The 22,647-nt window shown below is 40.9% G+C and overlaps 2 protein-coding genes and 1 pseudogene across 2 annotated transcripts; 1 reads left to right on the top strand and 2 right to left on the bottom strand.

Annotated features, from left to right (window-relative positions):
* Positions 1-1,579: 1,579 nt before the first annotated feature.
* Positions 1,580-4,400, bottom strand: LOC129369411 (flavin-containing monooxygenase 5-like; annotated as a pseudogene).
* Positions 4,401-6,081: 1,681 nt separating this feature from the next.
* On the bottom strand, positions 6,082-12,916 carry plpp6 (phospholipid phosphatase 6). Its single transcript, XM_055051315.1, has 2 exons — positions 12,274-12,916; positions 6,082-9,433 (listed from the first exon to the last, which is right to left on the bottom strand). The coding sequence occupies exons 1-2, from the start codon at positions 12,755-12,757 to the stop codon at positions 9,066-9,068; spliced, it is 852 nt and encodes a 283-aa protein (XP_054907290.1). The 5' UTR covers positions 12,758-12,916; the 3' UTR covers positions 6,082-9,065.
* A 1,224-nt stretch (positions 12,917-14,140) lies between these two features.
* Positions 14,141-19,770, top strand: prdx6 (peroxiredoxin 6). Its single transcript, XM_055051328.1, has 5 exons — positions 14,141-14,320; positions 15,455-15,611; positions 17,651-17,794; positions 18,879-19,025; positions 19,193-19,770. The coding sequence occupies exons 1-5, from the start codon at positions 14,229-14,231 to the stop codon at positions 19,316-19,318; spliced, it is 666 nt and encodes a 221-aa protein (XP_054907303.1). The 5' UTR covers positions 14,141-14,228; the 3' UTR covers positions 19,319-19,770.
* The last annotated feature ends 2,877 nt before the right edge of the window (positions 19,771-22,647 follow it).

Raw genomic sequence — 22,647 nt, 5'->3', positions numbered from 1 at the left:
CCCTAACAATTAAACATCTGAAAAAAGAAAGAAAGAAAGAAAGAAGATAGAAGAAAGAAAGAAAGAAAGAAAGAAAGAAAGAAAGAAAAAGAAAGAAAGAAAGAAAGAAAGAAGAAAGAAGAAAGAAAGAAAGAAAGAAAGAAAGAAAGAAAGAAAGAAAGAAAGAAAGAAAGAAGAAAGAAAGAAAGAAAGAAAGAGAGAAAGAAAGAAAGAAAGAAAGAAAGAAAGAAAGAAAGAAAGAAAGAAAGAAAGAAAAAATCTGCTGCTAATGTTACTCATTAATGAAAGTAACTATATGAGTGTGCTCTTTGTACCAGACTGCAGGCGGCTGCAAAAGTTCCAGAGGATAAAGGTTCTGGGTAGCTTTGATCGAAACTCCCCCTTTGTGTTGAGCTGAAAAAAAAAACTTCTTAGCAAGTGAAAGTGCATGGAAAATTTTCACAGGTCCCAAAGGCCATGGAGTGATTTCAAAATCTCATAGTTTCGACTCTTAAAGCAACATTCACATTTCCAGCAGCCTCTTTGACGTTCCCTCACTGAGGGGAAAACACTGCGAGATGTCAGCACCAGGGGGCGCACTATGATGCCTTTTGAGTTCCTCCAGAGTCATATTTTCACCTCACTTTTAATTCTGACGTTAAAAACAAAAACAAAAACTCTTTTTGGACAACAGCTGGATTAAAAGGTGTTTTTCAAAACGTCTCATGTTGGTCTGGTCTGAACCGCGGTAAAATGATTTGCTCAAATACATAAACGCAACGTCCTATGAGGAGAATGTACCCGTTTCTCTTCTGCGATTAAAAATAACCCACAGGTGGAAGATTCAAAATAAAAATTACTTCCTTGGTAAAGTGGAAATTGATCAAAATCTTATATGCATCAGAATGTCTTTCAACACTTATATTGCTTTTAGATGCTTGTGTACGATTCGTGCACAGAAGGTCTTTTCTCACCAACTTGACGACAAATCATTTGTTTTTAAGTCATTGATACATTTACCTTATTTGTCTCCAAAACTGCTGCACTATAACCCCCAAAAGTCCCTTTTGACAAATAAAGCTTGTCAAAAATTTGTTCAGAGCAGCACATGTTGCAAAAATATTTCATTTAGGACTTTAGTTTGGTGGTGCTGAGGAATCTCATGCAAAACATAGAAGGTTAAAACAGCACAATTGAAACAGAAAGCCATCGATGTCTGATAAAATCACTAGATATTAGATAGATATTGAACTATGAAGTGAAAAATACTTCTGTTTGGATTCAAAAACAAAACATAGAGTACTTACTAGATGTTTGATAAAAAAAATCTGATGAACTCTGTCAGTAAACACAAGATGGGTGATAATTGAGAATTTTTTTAAAATAAAAAACCCAGCAAAAGTTTTGTTTTTCTTGTTTGCATATGCGATAGAAAATAAAAATCACTTACTTAAATATACATTTTTGAACGTATCGTTTACATTACAACAGCCAATGTGAAGTTTAGCTGACCTGCTTAAAAGCACAAACACATTTTAAATCTACATTTGTATTTTGAGACAGTCGCCTAATAAGCATAATTTGGCAATCCACTTCCAAGAGTTGACAAAAAGTAAACATGTACAAAAGAAAAACAATGTCACTGTCATCAGTCTGATTTTGAGCCGATTGGACTGAACGATTCTTCAGACTGTCTGTGGACGGATGGTGGACAGCAGGGTGGGTATGGCGTCTGGGTGATGTGTGTGGAAGCAGAACGCTGCGGCTCCTCCACCCAGGATCATCAGGCTCAGCTTAACCAGGCGGACGGTAACGGAGGACTCTGGCTCCTCCAGCTGGGCAGACGTGAAAAGAGAAGGCACATAGTTTCTATTTGAAAAGATAATGGTGGATTATAAGTTTAAAACGTCATGCAATAAGCGTGGTAAACGGCGTTCATTCAGACCTTCCTGCTTTTTAGGGGCTGGTACGTGCGGTCGAACTGGGTGAAGATGGCTTTGGGGGGCCCCCTCCCATTTCCCCGGCCCCATCAGCCGGTACTGGTAGGAGGAGACGGGTCCCCAGTACACGCCTGAACAGCTGGTAGTCTGTGAAGAAGAGCCGGAGGAGACTCGGCCTCACTCCAATCTCTCCCGCGATGTCGTCCATGTAGGAAACAAAGTCCACCTGCAGCGGCGTCAACTTTGACACAATATAGCTGTGGAGGTGGCCAACAAATTGTTGTAAGATTAAACGGTGAATAGACTGCTAAAAATAGATGATCTATTATCTTTAAAGAAGACAATAACGGGAAGCTACTTTTTCTCAATGTCCTTAGTGTCCTTGTCAACAGCTTTGATCATGGTTTGGTTTGAGGGAAGCTTCTTAAGTCCTTAAAAGCAAAATGATAAAGACATGTTAGGGTCACTCAGACTTTTGAAGGGTTTAAACTGACAACAGGAGATATAAAAGTCTTGCCTCTCATCTTTGAAGACACATGCCACCCAGCGGGCCTCCATTTCCGCTTGAAGCATGATGGCGCCAAGGGCATGAATGAAACCCACCACACCTAGAGTGGTATGCTCCAAGTTTGGAGGGAACACATGCTTGTAGAGACCTACTCTGTGGCCTGACTTATGAAGAACATTGTTTGGCAAGAAGGGGAAGCCAGAGTTGTACCCTGTGGCGAACACAATTGTGTCTACCTGCAATGAAGACGACGTAGATCAGTGAAAAGCATTCTGGGAGTGTGGAAAGAGTCTTGAAAATACTCAGGAGGAAGATTCTGACCTTTTCCACCGCGCTCCCATCGTCAAACACCACAGTAGAGCCACAAATTTCCGTTACATTTGGTTTGATGATAACGGATCCTGAAAGAATCTTTAGTGGCAGATCGTCATTGATCACTGGTATCTGACTGAAGAGCCTGTGGAGGAAGGACAGAGAGAGGAACACAGGACTTAGGAGATGAGATAATGATCGATCAAAGGGAAGATGCTGTGAAGAAGGGTTATTCATATTAAATGATGTTCCTTTATGTGTCATATAAATGTAACGTTTTTTGTATCACAGTCCAGGTTTTTTTCTGTGCAGCTGGAAACGGTGTGCAAACTAATGAAACAAGATGTGTCTACTGAAGTAAGGCTCCCAGGGTTGCTGAACTTCCCCAGACAGTTATTTGGGAACTCGCTGTTTTTCCCACTCTATCTCCTTCCCTGCATGGAGATAGAGTGTGTAGTTTTCACCTCCCGTAAACATTACAGTGAATGAGCATACAAGGTTTCGTATGTTTTCCTTTGTTTCTTTTGTTTGGTCTTAGAAGATTGGGTCTCCGCTTCGGTAGTAAAGAGAGATGAATAAAGTAACTATGCAACTCTGAGTTCGTCAGAGCAGATCCTAATTTGTGCCTAATGCAGTGTATGTTTGCTCTCCTTCTGCAGATGTATTAAAGATTGTTTTTGCTCCCTGACTTTTGTCTGGACCTCAGTCTCTGAATTGTGCACTTCACAATGCATATCACCAAAGTGACTGACCAGTAAGGAGATCCACAAATCTACCTTGCATTGAACTTTTCTACACTTTTTTCATAAATATTAGTGTTTCTGATGGATTTTTAGTAAATACACTAGGGATCTTCAACTCCAGTCCTCCAGCATTGATGTCTTGCAACTTTGAGATGTTTCTCAGTTGCAGGATGCCGGGTTTTGATGACTAGAGTTTAAGACCTCTTTGCTAGACCATCAAAAACTTGTTCGGTACTTTCTTTGTGGTTGTAGCATGACAAAACATAAGAGATTTCCAAATGCTTTTGCTCGGCATTGTGTATTTTCAGGAGAGCACCCACCTGTGTTTGGGCTTGAGGGCGTACATTGTGTGGTCGTACATGGCGTTGAGTTTCTTCTCTCCAAACCAGTTGAAGAAGTTGATGGGCAGCAGCTGGAACAGGATGTGGACGAACTTTGTGTTGTACATCATGTTCACTGGAACGCTGTTATCTGAAACCTGATGGATCACCCAGGTGCCACGACAGGTGCTCATATACACCTGGGATGCAGAACAGATGCTAATTAGCATCCCTGCAAATAGCAGAAAGATGTTCTATCTCAAAAAAGACAAAACAAAGAGAACAAGAACCTGCTCTGCAAATGTGCTGCTCTCCACGGAGATGTCTCCTCCTGAAGCTGATGACAACCACTTCTTCCCTTGCATGTCCTCAGGTCCCTTGTAGTCCCAGCTGTGAAAGTATTTTCCTTCAAACGTCTCAATTCCTGCAACAGGTTTTAAGAGCTATAATCGCTTCTTGGGTTTTGGAAAATCCGTCATGATTGTTTTGCTATGGATTTTCTAACTATCTATGCAAACTAAATGGTACAAGACCAAGACATACCTGGAAAGTCTTGAAGAGGCAGGTTAGAACTGTGACGATGATGATAATAATAATAACAATGGAGGAACTGGGTTCCTGTCTAAGAAAGAAATTCAAATAATTTACTGACGTGTAATGACTGGAGCAGCAGATGACTGCATCAAAGATGCGCTTCTCCTCCAGTCCATCTCAGGTCTCGGTCACCACCTTCCACTGACCACGGTGAGAAAAGTCCGGTCAGAAGATAAACTCAATTTTAGCAACCATATGTGCAGTTTTAGTTGAGCAACTCCACTCTTATCAAGGGTTTCATTTTATTTCCCCTCTTCCCTGTTTCTCAATGTGTTTATGGCAACTTTGCTGAAACCTTTTCTTTCCCTAACTTTCCTCCCTTGTGTCATCCAGTGTACTTCCCATCACTGATGTCTGTGATTCCTTACTTTACATATGTCCACTTTCTGTAAATGCTTTATTGACTTTTTAAACCAAAAGTACACTTTTGCAGAAGTTCACTATCTGGTTTCTTGCACTCAAAGCAATTTTAGTTCACCTGCTGTCTGCATCACATTCTTATCAGCTTTTCCTTTCATGTTCTGTCATAAAATCTTCTCAGTTCTTAGAAATACAAATCAGGGCAAAGGCAATCTTACAATTCATCGAAAGCACTGGATTGTTGTCTTTATTTTCGATGAGATCATTTCAAAGAGTAAATACTAATCAAACGGCCCATGCAAACTCCTTGAGCCCTTTAGTTTCATCTTATTAAGCCACACATGGACTGTAATGCTTAAAATGGAGAGAAATCTAGTATGCATTTTCGTACCGTGACGATCCTCGTGTGCCGCTTTCCTGTCCAGTTTGGAGGAGCATCACCTGAAGTTCAGTCTTTTTATACACAAAGGAACCATCGCAGAGCCTCAGTTTTCTCTTTTTTCTCACCTACTGACCCAAAAAGGCTTTTATCGGCTTGAGCAACGTTTGCCCAAATCAGTGAGGTTTTACTTCGACTGAAGTCCACTTTGTGTTCCAATCAAGTGGGTGTGGGAGACGGCCGGCGGGTGAACGAGTGGCATTCACTGCACACGGCATCTGCATGATTGAATTATATTTTTAAAATTTTTTTAATGCAAACGTCCAGCTTCAGCCTACTGAAATATTGAAAGCATCTTCTACAGTACATTGAAGGGCCTTCTCGTTTGTTGTGCCTTATGTTTCCTTGAAAACTAATGCACTCAGGTGATTTAACTTTTATTTCATTTTATTCATGTGAATTAGGAGGAAATTGATACATGGGTTTATTTTATTTTTTCTTTTCAAATAAAAATCTGAAGTTTGCTGTGCGTCTGCATTTGGACTCCCCACTTCTAAAATGTGCCGTTCTTCAAAATGTGTAGTTTGAACATCTTGAGTCTCTTCATTCAACATCTTGGTTTCTTTACGACTTTTAGCTTAATTGAGTGACTTATTAGTATTATCTTGATTCACAGATGAAAATATTTCACCACCAGTTATGTAGCAGTAGTATTTATAAATTGCTCTCTACTTAAAGTATTAATTATGTAAAAAGTGTTTGACCAAGCACATAACCATGATGAACTCCATTATTAACGCTGGTGTTTACTGCATGATTAAAAACACCTCGTCTTGAAATAATATACGGAATGAGCATTTGCTCATGCTCATTTGGGTAAACCAAGATCTTTCTGAGCTGTTCCAAAAATTCGTCACAAACATGCATCAGAAAATACGGTAGGCGGTTTCAGTTGCGTTCCCCATTTAATTAAAAATCTTTAACATATTTAACAGCCGAAGCAAATGTACCGACACGACACAATGCAATCACACTCACATATAGCTAAACTCTTCAAGATAAAACTTCAATACAGTATATCGGTTTTCAGTGAGCAAAACCGAAAACAGCCAATGAGTGCAAAATCTATCCACCACTCGCACATTAACAATGTAGCAACTTATTTTTTTTTATTTTTTACTTTGCTTCTCTTAGGTTAAAGTCTATTCATACTCTTCACAGTAGTAAAACAAACTTGGTCATAAATGTGCTATTCAGCATATTGTGATTTGCAACAGCAAAGGATGCTGAAATCTGGAAAGTCGCCATGTTCCGGGAAGACCGTTGGTCCGATATTGCAGAAGAGGACACAGTCTGGATCTGGCTCTAACCAACCAGCAAAGAGCCACTACGGCTAACCAGAGCTTCACACACCTCAAACCGGGGTCATCAGCCTCCGTGACCCCGCGTTGCCACTGAACGCACATAATTGTTGCGTCATCTCCACCGATTGCGTCGCTACAACGCATCAACAATTTGCAGAAATGCCCTTTTGTAAGTGAAAATTAAGTGCAGTGATATGAATGACGATAAAAATGAACTAATAAGGGTTCACACTCAAACACTGAAATAATAGCTTAAGACTAAAGGAAGACTCATCGTATTGAGACACCTGGAAGTCAGTCTGGCCCATTTGCAGGTTATTGCCTTCAGAGATATTAGAAAGAAGGGATGAGGGCTTTCAAAACAAAGATCAGCAGCACATTCACAAGAAAGGCAACTTTTGCTAGTTTGCAGAAGAGAAATAAGATTTAGCTCAGTTTTTTGTCACAGTCATGAAAATATGCTTGACACTATATACCATACATCAGCTCCAGCGAAGATATGATGCGCTGGAAAATGTTCTTAGTCAGGCTAATTCTTTTTGGCATGCTGCACAGGCAGGCAGATATGTTTACATTTTTATTACTCTACGTGGTAAAGAAAGTTACAAAACTGCACACCACCTGCTGACCTCTATGATCATTCAGGCCATAACCGGCTCATTAGAGCACAAAACGAAGTTCTCGATACCTTCCAAGGATTGTTTTTGCAGCGTGAACTGGGAGCGTAGGCTCGACACTCCTGCAGTAGAGGAATCAGTTCATTTTCTGCTAGTTTTGATATGAAAAAAGGAAACTAGCGCATCTTCACTGAACCCTCAACCTTTGTCTGACTTCTGTTGGTTTTTCACCAAAGCATATATTTGTTCTGTTGATTTGAACGATGATAATAAAGCAGCACATCTATGATGTTTGAATTTAGTTTCTCTACAGCTAAAGATGTTCTGTAAAATTATTGATCAGTGAATATGTTGCCATAAGGATGCATCATGTCCTTTACTGTGCAGGAAGCCTGAAACTGTTCTCCGTGCAGAGTGGAAAGCTAGCTGCGCTAGCTGACTACTTAAACAATATGCTTACATAGTCTCAGAAATTTTTACATCACAGTTTACAATTCTCTTAAGTTTTTTTTTTTTTATTATTCTTGCAAATGTTTCTTTTAACCCTCTCCAGGCAGGTGTTGCAGATTTGCAACAACTTAGCCAGTCTTTGCAAGTAATTTGAGCCTGAGAGGGTTAGGAGTCCTTAAAAACAAGTTTAGCTTTTATCTAAATAAATGTTCTTCAGAGGTTTTCTTCAAATGTTGGAAATTCAGATGCAAATTTGTCCCTCATTAGTCATAAATTATTAAAAACAGTACTTAAAAAGGAAATATCATGTGAAAAAACAAAAAACAAAAGAAAAACTGACACCCAAAGGAGGCACTGTGACAGATGACTGATTGATTGTAAGTGCTAGAGTATATCAAGTAGAAGATTTAAAAACTTACACATGTTCCCGCTGATATTAATATGGCTTAGTGAACCAGAACGTTATGATTGCTGCTGCTGGGTGAAGCAAAATCCACAGATACAATAATTCATATTCAGTCAGAAAAAGCGCAAACTTGATGACAATATTGATTATAAGAAGCTAATTTGGTTGACGGGCTGAATATATGAGTTGATCATCTATGTGTGCTGAGATTAAGGAGGACGAGGACACCTGCTGTTTTTACTGATGAACCCCTGGTAATGTATCACATGGTGCACCCAACCCACATGTTTGAAACAACTTTACAAATCTTACTGTAACAACAGTGACTCTTCCACAGTAGTAGAAAAACATCTAAACATGCCTTAGTTTTGTTTTTTTAGCATATCTTATGGATCAGAACTCAAAACTACGTCTTTTGTCTGCTTGCCTCTGCATTAACTAATGGAAAATAACAAATACTATCTTCATCGTGTGATTTTTCTACAGACATAAGCACAACTTGGTCCATGAAATGTATTTAGTCCCCATGTGTAACCTGATGAACAGGTAGGTTGAAAGTTGAGTTAGCTAAAGTGGTAAACAGAGTCTCCTCCAATTTGGTCTTAAAACCCTTGAACTACTCAGCAACAACATTGTGATTAACGCTGACGCTGACCTGCAGAGATATCTGGATCCTGACATTTATCTGGACCCAGAGGACCCGAATGCCAACCTCCAAAGATCTGAACGTGACGGAGCGTCTGTGAGACCCGTCTTGATGATTTGAGTTGCTCATCCGGCTTCAGGGCCCCTCAGAAGACTCAACCCATGTCTCTCCTGACTGTAAACATATTAGCAACATCAGATGGACCTGCGCAGGTTTAGATTTGTTTCATAATGTTTAGTAGATGCTTCCTATCTACAAACCCAAATGAAAGGTAAGAAACAGACTGAATGTCTGTAAAGTAGCACAAAGCAGGACTTTGGGGGACTCTTCTCCTGAGTCTACCCCAATGAAAACAATTTTAGAGCAGAGAAATTAAAATAAAAAATGTGACGAGGCCCCTAAAGCAAAACCATTTCACACCCCCTCTCTTCCTCTCAGTCTCTAAATTTAAGCTAAATGCCCCAGCAAGCTCTGTAGAGTTTGAGGAGAGAGCCACAGTATCTCCACCAGTTTGTACTGGCAGTACCCCATCCAAAACCCAAACAGCACATCGGTAACATGGTGCCTGCCCAGCAGCACTCGGCTGAGCCCCACCAGGCCCACCCACAGCAAGACCAGGACCCTGAGCGGCGCAGCCAGAACCAGGTGGGCCAGCAGAAAGCGGCCGCACATGGCGGCTCGGGTGGCGTGGCCGGAGGGGAAGGAGTAGCGGTCCACGGAGAAGGTGGCAAACATGTCCATCTGGTTATGAGTCGGCCGACGCCGACGCACCACCGCTTTGACCAAGCCGACCAGGATGATGTCCAGCAGAAGGCCTGTGGGAGAGAAGAAGAAGAAGCAGACATGAAGGATCATCATAACACTGCACCACAAACAGGAGGACTACCTCCACAATACTCATCTATCGATTATTCTGACGATTAAAGTAAAAACGGCACAGTCTACAAATATTTTGTTTAATTCGTTAAACCTTTTTTATAGTGTTAGAGAAACATTAAGAGATGCAAAGAATTAAATATTTCAATTGCTTTTTGAAGTAAGAAAATTAGCATTTTATTACCTAAACTCCATAACATTCCTGTAGTAAATCTAAACTGGGTGAAACTTACACTTAAAAGAGTTCTGTGTGGAACATATTTACAGACAAAGGTGTTTTTATCTTAAATGCAAAACATATCGTTTTTTTGTACAGTGTTGGCTTAATTACTGCCCTGAATATGTCATTTTTTCACCCAGTGGCTATTTTTTGAGTCTGTATACTCCAGTTAGATTAATAATTTCCTAAATGAGTTGACGACAAATCGTTTCAGCCCTACTCTACATACAGATTGCATGATAACAAGATTAGTGAAACCTCTGAAACTTTAGTCCTCCAGACATCATTGTCTTGGCGCCATCTGGTGGCTGTGTGAAGCAAGTGCCCAAGTCTCAGAACTGACATTTGCTCAAATCTGACAATTTTCGATCCAAGTTTATTCATCTTAATCAAGTTTCCAGACTCAGTAAATGCTCATTGACCATCTGAAAAGACTGTATGACCTCATCAGAAACATGTGACATGATTAAACCCTAGAGCGCCACCTCCTCAGTCCTCCTGGAATCAAGTTTTCCAACACAGACTTGACCTAAAACTAAAATTACATGTGCTACTAATAACATTGCCCAATGGCTTTCCTCCAAGTGTCCTAATAAGTCCACATAGTGTGAGAGACCGATGTAGCCAGCAACTCTCCATGCATGCAGCAATACCGAAAACACAGCCGGCTCTGTCGCAGCTCCAACTCAATGCATGATGATGAACAGGTTCAGTGAACATCGAGCTTAAAACGTCAAATTAGAGAAGAAAATGGGAATAACTGCTGCACATTTTAACACTGTTAGTTATCCCACCAAGAAGTGCTTATAGGGATGTTAGAAGATCGGAAAATTAAGAAATATAACAGGTTACATTTAAAAATACTGTAATTTTTATATTGTAAAATGTAAAAAAAAAAAAATATATATATATATATATATATATATAGTTAATGTAGTGTCAGGTTTGAATGGGTTAGCAGATGGTTAAAATCAACCTGTGCTGCACAAATGAAGAGAGTTGGGTCATAATAACCTTTATTTATTAAATCAGACCGAAATATGACAAGATCAGCAAATGCTAGTTAGTGTTTATTTAATCTAATGGTGTCGATCTGTTTATTCCAAGAGTTGATGGCTGACTAGACTGTTCCTTTTTTAATGAACGGAGGAGCAAAGTTAGAGTGCGGTATTCTTAAACCCATTCACTGTTTTTTTTATTTTTAACGTTAATCTCACACTAACATTAACAGGTTTCTTAAAGGTCATTTTGCCTTTTCACTGTCTCATACTCCCAGAGTCCTCTTTCACAAGGGAGCCTTGAACAAACCATATGCATCATTTTGTGCCAACAAATGGGATGTTCTCTACTCTGTAAGCAAACGGCGGTAAATTGGGTTTAGTGAAATGCGAGTTGAAACTGCCAAATGGGTATTTGGAGCAATAGCTATTTAGAAATAGGAAACAAAACGGGGTCAGGTCAAAGCTGTTGACGGAAAAGCGTAAACCTCTAAAAGAACCTGACACCATCAACCACATCCTAGCCTGCTGGGTTGATGTCTATTTCTCATGTTACTGAACGAAGTCACAATGAAATATTGTTCATTGTGACAATCAGTTAAAGTACGACAGCGCATTTTAATGTTAGACCATAATGCTGCAGAAATGTTTCCAGTACGTAAAAGTGAACAAAACCATCAGCTCTGACTAGAGGAGGTTTTGAGATGCGACTGATGTTTGGGAGGATTTATGTCCGCCGGCATCAGAGTGCTAAAAAATTCATGCAACGCCTGGGGCAACTCTGCCAAAATCTGCTGGGAAACCCTCCAGAAGAATAGATTTCAGGAAAGTGCTAATGAAAGCAAGTATTTCTCATCACATCATAAGTGATGCATTCAAAGGCTTGGCTTAATTTGTTCTAAATTATTGCATTTTCCTTTTCTAAGAGGTCAAATGTGATCTATATTTTCTACAAACTTTAAAAGCCATGGACAAAATGAAAGTTTTTGAATTTGGCAAAAACTTAATCTGTCACTAATCCTAAGCTTGACTTTGGTTTCTATTGCTCGTGGTCTAATCAAAGTAAAGTTGCAAGAACATTTAGGCGGATGAGCCTAAATGAGAGTACGAGTACTTTTATTTGAACCATCTTGATTTTAAAACCATGAACTTATTTAATTTCTGCTAATTCATTTTAACACCAGTCAATAAATGTAGATTTTACTTGCTTTTCATTTTTTCAATTCTTTCTAATATTCGTGGTTTTCTATTAGTTTCATCAGAACCAATGTGGTTTAGAAATGTTATGCTTCCCTTTATCACAATCTCATTTAAATCCAATTGTTTCCTGTGTAGGTGTTGGATTTTCGCTTACATGAAGCACTAATTTGTTTCCCCTTTATTGAAGTGCTTCACAAAGGAGAATAGCATCCCAACTCAAGACCTGAATTAATGTAAATAAATCACTCACTAATAGCGAGGATAGTGCAAGATGTGGAGGAGGCAGAGCAGATATGTGAACTAGAACCGAGTCCAGTTATTGTCTTATTTACAGATATGAGAGTTATTGTAGCGCATTTACCCAGGAGCAGGTTGAGCATGACTTCCTGTCCCGCAGCGCTGTCGCTCTTGTACATGGAGTAAGCAGCGCCTGCCAGCCACGGGATGCCGTGTCCGGACACCTCGATCAGCTTCATCAGGGGCCGCGCGCTGCCCCACGACGAGTCCTCGCAGGCGCACACGCTGAGCCGCTTGGACAGCCACAGGTCGATGGCGAGCAGGGAGCTGAGCGAGATGCCGATGAGGGACGGGTTGAGGCGTATGCCGTCTTCCTCCGGTGGCCCCTGGCCGCTCGCCGAGCCCGTGGAGGAGCCGGAGCCTCGGCGACGCGAGGGGCTCTCCGAGGCCCGGAGGCGAGCGGTGGTCGGGTCGGAGCCCTGTCGCTGGAGGAGGTGCGGCGGGGAGGAGCGGTTCAGCGGCTTGGTCAGCGACACGAAGTCGAAGTTAGTGCCGAGCACCGGGCTGCCATCCCTGCGACCGGCGTTTTTAGCCTTTGGAGACGGCATTTTCCCCTTTGAGGCTTCAGTGGGCCGTCCACCCAAACGATACGCAAACGATAAATGAAAAATGTCAGCCGCTTCGCGAAGGTTTTCGCTCCTTTAGCTCATCTGTTGATAATTCCTGTCACGTCCGGGTTCCTTGAAACGAACCGCCATATTTGTTGCTCATTGCGCAGAGCACCCTGGGAAATTGAGTCTTCTCCTGGGTTTGTTGCAACGTTGCACTACGGAGCCCCTGAGGGGACATGGGGAGTTTCTTTTCTTTTGCGTTACATTATTGCGAGGGAACGCAAAGGTCAGTTAAGGTCACCGATTTGTTAATGCGGACTGCAAGTTTTTCTTACGGTCTCGGTGGCCATTGTACGGATTTCGTGAGGTTTTCCCATACGTTAATATCTCGTTGTGTAAAAACTGAAGTTTTACATCTTTTTCTTTAGGATAGAAATGCATCACAAACCTGTGACATAAACAGAAACCACCAGTAAGTGGGAAAGACGAAAAAAGTGCATCCAAACTATTTGTACTATTTCTGAGTTATTACCGAGGGGTAATAAGTCATCTGACAGTTTTAATTGCGTCTCTTTTGTTTCTTAGTCTGAATGGTTTAAAGGTTTTCGTGTGCAGCTCTGTCTCAACCTGCCACAAACAGACATATAAGCATGCAGTGAATAAATTGATTTTCAATCAGTTTTTATTTATTTATTGCATAAGCAATAACTCTGTGTACACTCTGTAAATGTGTACACGTTTAAAATTTAAAATTGACGTTTGCGATTGCATAAAATAGACCAACAAATATTGCAGTAAGCACTGAAACCACAATGAACATTCAAACCATCAACAATGACCAAAATCATCTGTCCCTCACAGCTTGATGTTGTGGTATTTGTGATGATTTGTTGTGATTATTTTCAGTCAGAGGTTTCTGATGTCAGTCAAAAAAATGTCAGCTTTGCTCTCATTTGTCCAGATCACCTTCTTTTACAAGTTTACTGCAAATACCTGTTTCTTTGAGATTCAAGTAGCTCAAATCAGCTAAAACAATGTCTCTGCCTACTTACTGGAAAATCACAGCTTTTTTTCTTCACTATCACTAAAACTATCACTAAAAATGCCTTCACATAAACTCACTTTGAAATCATTTGGGATATTTCTTCCACATTGTAGGTGGAAATGTCTTTTTCTCTGCACATTCATAACTACATAAAATCCTGACACTTTACACATAAAATGCTTCTTTCTCTTCCTTTTTGTATCTGTGTCGTTCATATTATCCATTCAGACACTCGTCAAAGATGAGAAGAAAATAAATATTGACGAGTTCAACGCCTACTCTCTGATTGGTCAGCGGTCGACAGCGCATTGTTTTAGCCACGCCTTTTCCGGGTTCATTTATTCTGCCTGGAGAGGCTGTCGCGTCGCTGCCGCTCTCCTCCAGCTCTGTCAGCCTTTTGTGAGCTTCAGTTTAAAGCCAGCCATGCCCGGGATTCTGCTGGGAGATGTGTTCCCAAACTTTGAGGCGGACACGACCACCGGAAGGATCAAATTTCACGACTTTCTGGGCGACTCGTGAGTGCGCACGCTCGGACGGACGAGCTGTAACCATAACCTGTCAATTTTCTGCATCTTTGAGCGACTGCGCGACATGTGGTGGAAGCTTGCTGTCTAGAGAGTGGAGTAGAAAGTGTGACTTCACAGCAGATCAGTTCTGATTGTAGTTTTATTGCGTTTATCTGGCCGCGTAAGACTTCAAGTGATGCCAGCTGGCTGCAATGGATGGCTTTATATAAGCAGGCTGCATAACTTGAATAATCTTTATTTCACATGTTTCATTGAGAACAGAACTAATACAAAGCCCCGAAAACAAGGCTAATTTATGAAGATCATACGAGAACATTTAGTTTGAGGCTTGATTGTTCAAAAATAGTGTCGATTTGGTGGGACTGTATGTTTTTCCTCATGCTGCTTAAGGCTGCATGATCTTTTTTTAGATGTTTTTTGTTTTTGTTTTTCTAGTAAAATTGGTAAATCCACCAACCTCTGAATTCAAATTCTGTGGATTTCTTTTCCTCCTGCTGGTACCACGCAGATGAACACATGTGCTGGACACTAACTCATTTCTTTCTCACGGTGGGAATAGTTGCTGGACTGGGAGAGAGGCAGTCATCTGTTAAAGCTGCGTCCCAGATTTTCCTGCTTCCTGTTATGCTTCTCATCGATTAAGATTGTTCCTGCCAGCGCACTTGGAAGCTCGAATCCCTGGGAAGCACAGGACAAAGCCCATTTTGAATAATTTGTTGTTAGAACCTGCTCCAGAGGTCATGGGGGTTGAGGGGTGGTTCTGGCCAGATCGACATCAGGTGATCCTCCTAAGCGAGGGGTTTTCTGTTCCCTTTTACTGCATGTGATGCCAAATCGAAAGAAACAATGTGATGTTTTGCTTTTGATGTCTACCATAGCATTCTTATTATGTTGCTCTTATCAACACTTCATGGGATTTGTGAATAATAAATCCAGAAAGCATGTGCGTCAAAGTTAGGTTCCCAAACATGTGACCAGAATGAGGTCACACTTACCCACTGAGGTCCAATTGTTAACCGCAGTCATATGTGTTCTTAACATCATATGTTTGTGAGTTAAGTTTGACGTCGATCCGTTCGGTAGAGACGATGGGTTTTATGTTTTTTTTTTTTTTCCCTGCAGGTGGGGTATCCTGTTTTCCCACCCGGCGGATTTCACTCCCGTCTGCACCACCGAGCTCTCACGCGCCGCCAAGCTCGCCGATGAGTTCAAGAAGCGCGGGGTAAAGATGATCGCCCTGTCCATCGACAGCGTTGAGGATCACAAGAACTGGAGCAAGGTGAAGCATACTAACTCGGAGCATTGGTAGCTGTTTGCATTCTAATTGCTTGAAATCCTCATGACTAGGGGAAGCAGGGTTATTTTAATAAACCTCAAACTGAATAAGGGATTTGATCATTTTCTTTCATGTTTTGTGCCATTGACTTTTATTGTTGGTCCAAAGTCCAATTATTTCAACCGTGGAGACACTCCTCTAGTTCATGAATGTTTATTTGTCAATAAAATACATTTTACTATTCCTGGTGCGTAAATAATTACATTTCTTATTTTAGAAATATTTTACAAGGTTAGTTTAATCTGTGTGAAGGCTCTCGGCCAGTAAAGTTAAACATTAGCGCCTGAGCATGTACTAACTAGAAACTCAGCAAACAGCGATTGGAATCATCCATTTTTTTCTTGCCAATCTGCATCCAAAGTACAGTTTTGTTTCCCTCCCACCACATCTGTCCAGTTTATTTATGTGGGACCTAAACGCCTGTCATCTCAAGGCTCTTTACAAAGAGGGGAAGAAAAGTTATGCAATCCAATCCTGCATGCATTCCAAATGAATCCAATTGTCAAACAATGTTTCAAGTTTATTACTCTAATCTGTCAAGTTTTCTGAGATTGCTGAATCGTTGACTTGCAGAATTCACTCCTCCGGGATGAGCACGTAGTGCCTGCAGAAAATCACGTATGTCTGAGAAGACGCATAAAAAAAGAAACGTAAACATTGACTGTAGTGTGCTTTTTATGTCGCAGAAGAGTTAAGAAATTAATGGCAGCAGCAGCTCCTTTAGTGGCTTCATCTAGGAGAGAAACACATCTTTAACAGATACTTTTAGTGCCGATTTTCAACCTTATAGGATGAGCGAGAGCACATTAGACACAGCAAAATTTCAGATGATCGCTTTATTTGAAAGAGATGCATGGTTAAACGCTGAGAGTCACGGCCAAGTGCATCATCGATTTAAGGATAATGTTACATTTTTGACAGTGGTAGCACTTGAATCTTGTTTTTGCTTTGTACTTTTGTAGTTTTAAAAGTAGACATCTGCCTCACGGAGCTGGTTCCTGCCTCCCATTCTACTTTTTATGGACCAGCAGTAAAGCTGCAGTCTGAGAGCGAAATGCTCTGTTGGGAACATATGGACCAATCGGATCTCTGATGCAGCCTGATTATTGAGGGCTTTATATATGAGAGGGGGAGGATCCCCTTTTCCATTTCTGATTGCAAACAATTAGAGAAGTCCAGCTGTAATGTAACTAATGCACTGATCAGTCCTCGACAAGATATTTAATGCCATCCAGAAAAATTTACTTATGAAACAGTTTTTCTTTCTTTCTTTTTTTTTTTGTCCTAAGATTCTGTCTTGTCAGAATTTAAAGGCAGGAAAATTACTCATCCAGGTTTTTATGTCCTGACAGATCAGATTTATGGATGCATATGGCTGAGTATCATCAACATAAAAGTAAAGAACATTGCTCCAAGCATAGAACCCTGTGGGACTCCACAAATGGACTGTGAAAAAGATCGGATTTGTATCAACAAACTGGAATCTGTCAGACAATGAACCTGCTTAGTGATGTTCCCTGAATCCCTACAGCATGTTCAAGTCGTTCTAAAAGAAAATTGTGTTTTGTTTGGTTTAAAAGGCTGTGTTGTTTGGACACACAGCCTCAGCACTGTCCCGGTCTGACCAGAACAGATATAAATCCACTATCTGAACCCACTGGAAATTCATTGGAAACTTTCATCTATGCTATTATTAAAAAAAAAAAAAGAATCAAAACTAACCACTCCCACTATTTTAAGTCTCTGAATGGGTTAATAACCAGCATCCTTTTTATGGTGTTTTTGGAGGTAATTGAAAAATGTTGCTTCTGTCAAAGAACAGCTGCACTTTTTAAATTTCTCTTCAATATGTTTTCATCTTAAAACTAGAACCGATATCAGCCTGACCAGTTTCTACTTCTGGCTACAGTGAAGTAGAAAACTCTTCCCGTTGTAGCTCTAAGTAATGTGTAAAGCATAATGTGTCCGACGCCCGGTTACAGGATGTGATGGCATACGGCAACGAGGCTGGCACCCCTCTGCCTTTCCCCATCATCGCCGATGACAAGCGAGAACTGTCGGTCCAGCTGGGCATGCTGGACCCTGACGAGAGGAACAAGGCTGGACTACCTCTGACTGCTCGCTGCGTAAGAATCCTGCTTTCTGCCTGGTTTCAATAACCAATAAAAACTAAAATTCAAGTTTGACCATTTTCTCTGGATCAAGTTTGTCTTAAAATTGACATTGGATTCTTTTTTTAATAAAATGGTAATTCAGTGCATTAAATCTGAAAACTTCCACGTGTTCAGACCACAAGCAATGACCCAGTATATTCTTTGATGTACGTTTTTATGCTGACCCAACTGTTCCGCATAAGCGCCAGAACACCCCCCACCCCACCACCACCACCACCACACACACACACACACTTTACGGCCCTGCCCTGCTGGTCCCGCCAGACACAACTCTGACAATCTGTGACTGACATCTCTCTGTGTTCATATGCAGACAGAGGTGCAGATCAAACCTACAGCATTGAGATCTGGACCAAATCTAAGGCTCCAAATCATAAGTCACCCGAAGGCTCACGCACATGCAGCAACTTCGGGTTGGGATCAAGAACTGGTCTGACATCTGCAAAAAGGCTTTGACTCTGATCCGGTCAAGGGCTGAACCAATTCTGCCTAAAAATTAATTGAGATTTCTGTATTTGTCACTATTTATAGAACTATGACAATGTTTTTTTTTTTTCTAATGGCGTTGGGATGGACAAAAAATATTAAAAAAAGACATCGGGTCCAAGTCCGTTTACTGGTCCGGACCAAATGCTCACCCACACTTTGCTCAGAGCAGGTCATTTTGGCTCAGGTCAAAAAATAAGGAAATTACATTTTTGTCTGCTAAATAACAAGCATATTAAAGTTTATTCATGGTGTTTTTCATTTGGTTTTTAATGCAAAAATATTGTCAGCAGTCTGCCTGGTTATCTGTCCCACTCAGAAATTTCTTTCTTGCACAATTTGTGGAACATGCGGCAAATATAATCTGCCCTGCCTTTTGGTTTTAGACCCACAGCATCCAGATAGCGCTGCTGTGTCATAACGTGATGATCCATCAGGTTGTCCTGCTGCTCTAAATTGACATTGCTGGAGGATATTTGACATCTATTTTTTATTTTTATTTTTTTTAGTGCTCTAAATATTCGACCAGTCGTGATTTTTGTCATATCAGGTGTTTGTGATCGGCCCGGACAAGAAGCTGAAGCTGTCCATCCTCTACCCTGCCACCACCGGGAGGAACTTTGTCGAGATCCTCAGAGTCATCGACTCTCTGCAGCTGACGGCGCAGAAGAAGGTGGCCACGCCCGTCGACTGGAAGGTACAAAGTTCAAATTACGGACACACAGCCTCAGCACTGTCCCGGTCTTAAGTGGATGGTCATGACACGCTACTTATTTTAATCATGCGATGTGACAAACCTTTTTTCAGTTTATTTTTCATTTATGTATTAGGAATTTATTTTTGCTCTGTTTTGTTTCCTGTTAGCCTGGTGAGAAAGTCATGGTCATCCCTTCACTTCCTGATTCTGAAGCAACCGCTCTCTTCCCCAACGGAGTAACAACCAAAGAGTTGCCTTCTGGGAAAAAATACCTGCGCTACACTCAGATCTGAAGACGGAGAAATACGAACCAAATCACAAAATGTACGTCGCTGCTTTATGCTCAGCTTTTTCATGCAACTCTGTTACTCCTTTCTGCATGTAGACATTTAGAGGTTCTTTGACCAACTACTGGATGTCCTCCTCCAGCCTTTGAACTGAAAGCTTTTATTCTGTCGCTGCAGAGCTGTACTCTGCCAGTAGATGGCGCTAAGCGTGCACGTTACCTCCAACATGGAATAGAAACATCCTATAGTGGGAGTGAAAGAAGCGACCTGTTTTTAACGACTAAGAACAAGAAGTATCATGGACAGAGATTACTATTTACTGTTGAAGCCAATCTAAGAATGACAAAAACAGATTCATTTCAGAGCTGATATCTATTTTCATTCACGTTCAGGACGCAATCAACTTTCTCTCATCATGTTCTTTCTCTTTTTGCCAAATAAACACTTTTTGAAACTCCTCTGTATGTGTTGTGGTCCCTGGGTTTTGCTTGGCAGCTATGAGCATGAAGAACTTTCAAATGCTGTCATGAGGATGAAACTGCAAACCGCTGCTTGACTTTTCAGTTAAAAGTTGATATTTTTATGAAGCTCCACAATAGATACAATGATGTAGTTGCATTTTAAATGTACATTTCTCACGCACCTTCTCTAAACGCGTTCACGCCGAAAGAATAGCTTAAGTTTGGTGAAAAGTAGGGGGGCGAATACCGCTGTCTTAGATTGTGATATTTTTTTTCTTCGTTTCTCGCTTTCCTCCATTAATCATCCCCTGACCTCTCAGGTTTATCTTGTGAACCTTTAGAGGAGTCTGACCCCAGGGCTAAGAAGAAGCGTACTCAGGATATCATCAGTTACAGACGTTATTCTCTAGAGGAAAATTAGATTTTAAGACGCACATTTTTTCTGGAGAATGTTGTCAATATGAAATATTTTAATTGCATCCTGGTGCCAAAACGTTTTCCTAAAAATTCCCAGTAATGGTGGTTGAAATGAGCAGGATTGTAAACGGTAGTAGCATACCTGTATTTGGGTTTTATGTGAACTGAATGTTATAAAAACAAAAGTGTTTCCACAGCATGACTCTGCCACCTCTATGTTTACAGTTATAACTGCACTTGTTTTTTTTTTTAAACATGTAGGCCTAAACGTTTTGTTGTTTTCTAATCAACTTTGGCATGAGATTGAATCACACACAGATGTACTCTTAGATGACTTTTTAAGGCAATTAGTTGCACTGGTTTTGATTCAGATTTATCACACCATAGGAATTCCACACCTAAAATATGTTTTATTGGAAAAATACTTTTTTTTTCAAATTAGTGTAGTATAGTATGAATTTCTTTCCAATTCACTGTTGTTGCTTCTGGCTGGTTTATTACATAATAATTCAATAAAGTATATCGAAGTACAAGGTAGAAATGTTATGAAATGTGCAAAACTTCAGGATATTTGTGCGCAGTGCTGCACGCTCATGAAGAATCCCGACGCCTCCCAGCGGGCTGGCTTTATCTCTAGACAGGACACCGAAGCCAGGATTGGGGTGTCTGTTTCTTCTTTGGGTTATTCAGCTGTCAAAACTGCAGAGCTGGGGATCATATTAACTCCTTTACTCTAAAGGTGAACGCTCATCTTACACACACGCACATTCACCATGAGGACAAAAGGGAAAGATGAGCGAGGTGGGAGTCACAAGGTGTCCGGGGTCCAGTGAAATAATACTCGGCTTCCTTTTACTCCTTCGAGCTGGAATTTTTGGTTTTACCTTTTTCCTCTTCAGCAAATGAGCTCAACAGGAGTTTCATCCTCTGATGAACTGAAATAAGGATTTACATGTTCATGAAGTCGATGCCTCTCTTCTCCTCCTCACTTCTCCGGTGGCTGCATTGTCCCCGGGAGTCATCCAAAATAACAGACACACCGCACTGATCAAATGCATTTCTCAAATTCCTGACAACAATGGCTTGTGCCAGAGCATGAGAACTGCTTTGGATGTCAGACTTTGGCTTAATTAGCCAGTACCGATTCGCCCCTCCGCCTCCTCGCGTCTCCCATTATGCTGTTCATCTGTCACCCCTTCACTCTGTTGGCTGTGGAGCCTGCTCACTCCATCTCCCTTCATCCAAACTACTCTGTGTAATTCGACACCGATCCCTATCCAGGCCTCACGAGGCAAAACACAAACACACACACACACACACACACACACACACACACACACACACACACACACACACACACACACACACACACACACACACACACACACACACACACACACACACACACTGTACCAGCTGTTGGTCTTTGTCTCTTTTGACCACACAATGCACACAGATACAAAGCGGAGGGTTTTTGGTGTCTCAATTCTCCAAATCAGTTCTGGAGAAATGGTCAGATCCGAAATGTTGATCACTGCTACGATGTCCTGAAGGAGAAAATCCTAACCAGCTCACAAGCAGAAACGGCCACAGTGGGCCCAGCTGTACATAAAGATTCATTTTCAAACAGACTTGTTCACTGATGACTGCTGTGCAACTGGGTCCCAACACGGCTGTAATGTCAGCAAGGAGGTGGTGGAATCATGCTTTGGGCTGAAATCATGGGGAGAGAGAGAGAGCTGGTCGTCCCCTTCAGAATCCATGACGGTGTGAAAATGACCTCAGCAGAGTATATGGACTTTCTGACTGATCACTTTCTTTCATGGTTCAAAAAGAAGAGCTGTAACTTCAGTACCAAGATCCTCCTCATGCATGACAATGAATGCTGCAAGGAATACCACTGTGTCATTGGCTGCTATGGGCATAAAAGTGGAGAAACTCATGGTGTGGTCACCATCCTCCTCTGACCTCTGACCCTATTGAGAACTTTTGGTTTCCTCAAGCAGAAGATCTGAGGGTTGAATGCAGTTCATATCAAACCAGCAGCTCTGGGAAGGTTTTCTGACATCCTGCAAATAAATTCAAGCAGAAACTTTCCACAAACTCACAAGTGCAATGGATGCAAGAATTGTGCAGGTGATATCAAAGAAGGTTTCCTATGTTGACATGTAACTCATCTGTTAAGATGTTTTTGATTGAAATAGTTTATGATTTTAATACTGCACATTCAAAGAACGACCATCTGCAGTTCTTTATTATCCATAAAATGTTTAGAAAATCTGCTGTGCATAATAATTTGGATATTGATATTAAGGATATTAATATCTTGTTATATCATTAACATTGACAATTCTTTCATCAATATTAAGGAAAAAATGACTTAATACAAGCTCCTATTTCTTGCTGAAAAGTTACTTGTAAGTTAGTTTAATCTTTTTGAAAGTGCACTAAGATATT

This window comes from Poeciliopsis prolifica, unplaced genomic scaffold (assembly GCF_027474105.1).
Source record: "Poeciliopsis prolifica strain line A6 unplaced genomic scaffold, Auburn_PproV2 SCAFFOLD002, whole genome shotgun sequence".
NCBI classification, from domain to species: domain Eukaryota; kingdom Metazoa; phylum Chordata; class Actinopteri; order Cyprinodontiformes; family Poeciliidae; genus Poeciliopsis; species Poeciliopsis prolifica.
The sequence above is the reverse complement of the archived record's forward strand: the minus strand, read 5'-3'. Positions and strand labels throughout refer to the sequence as shown.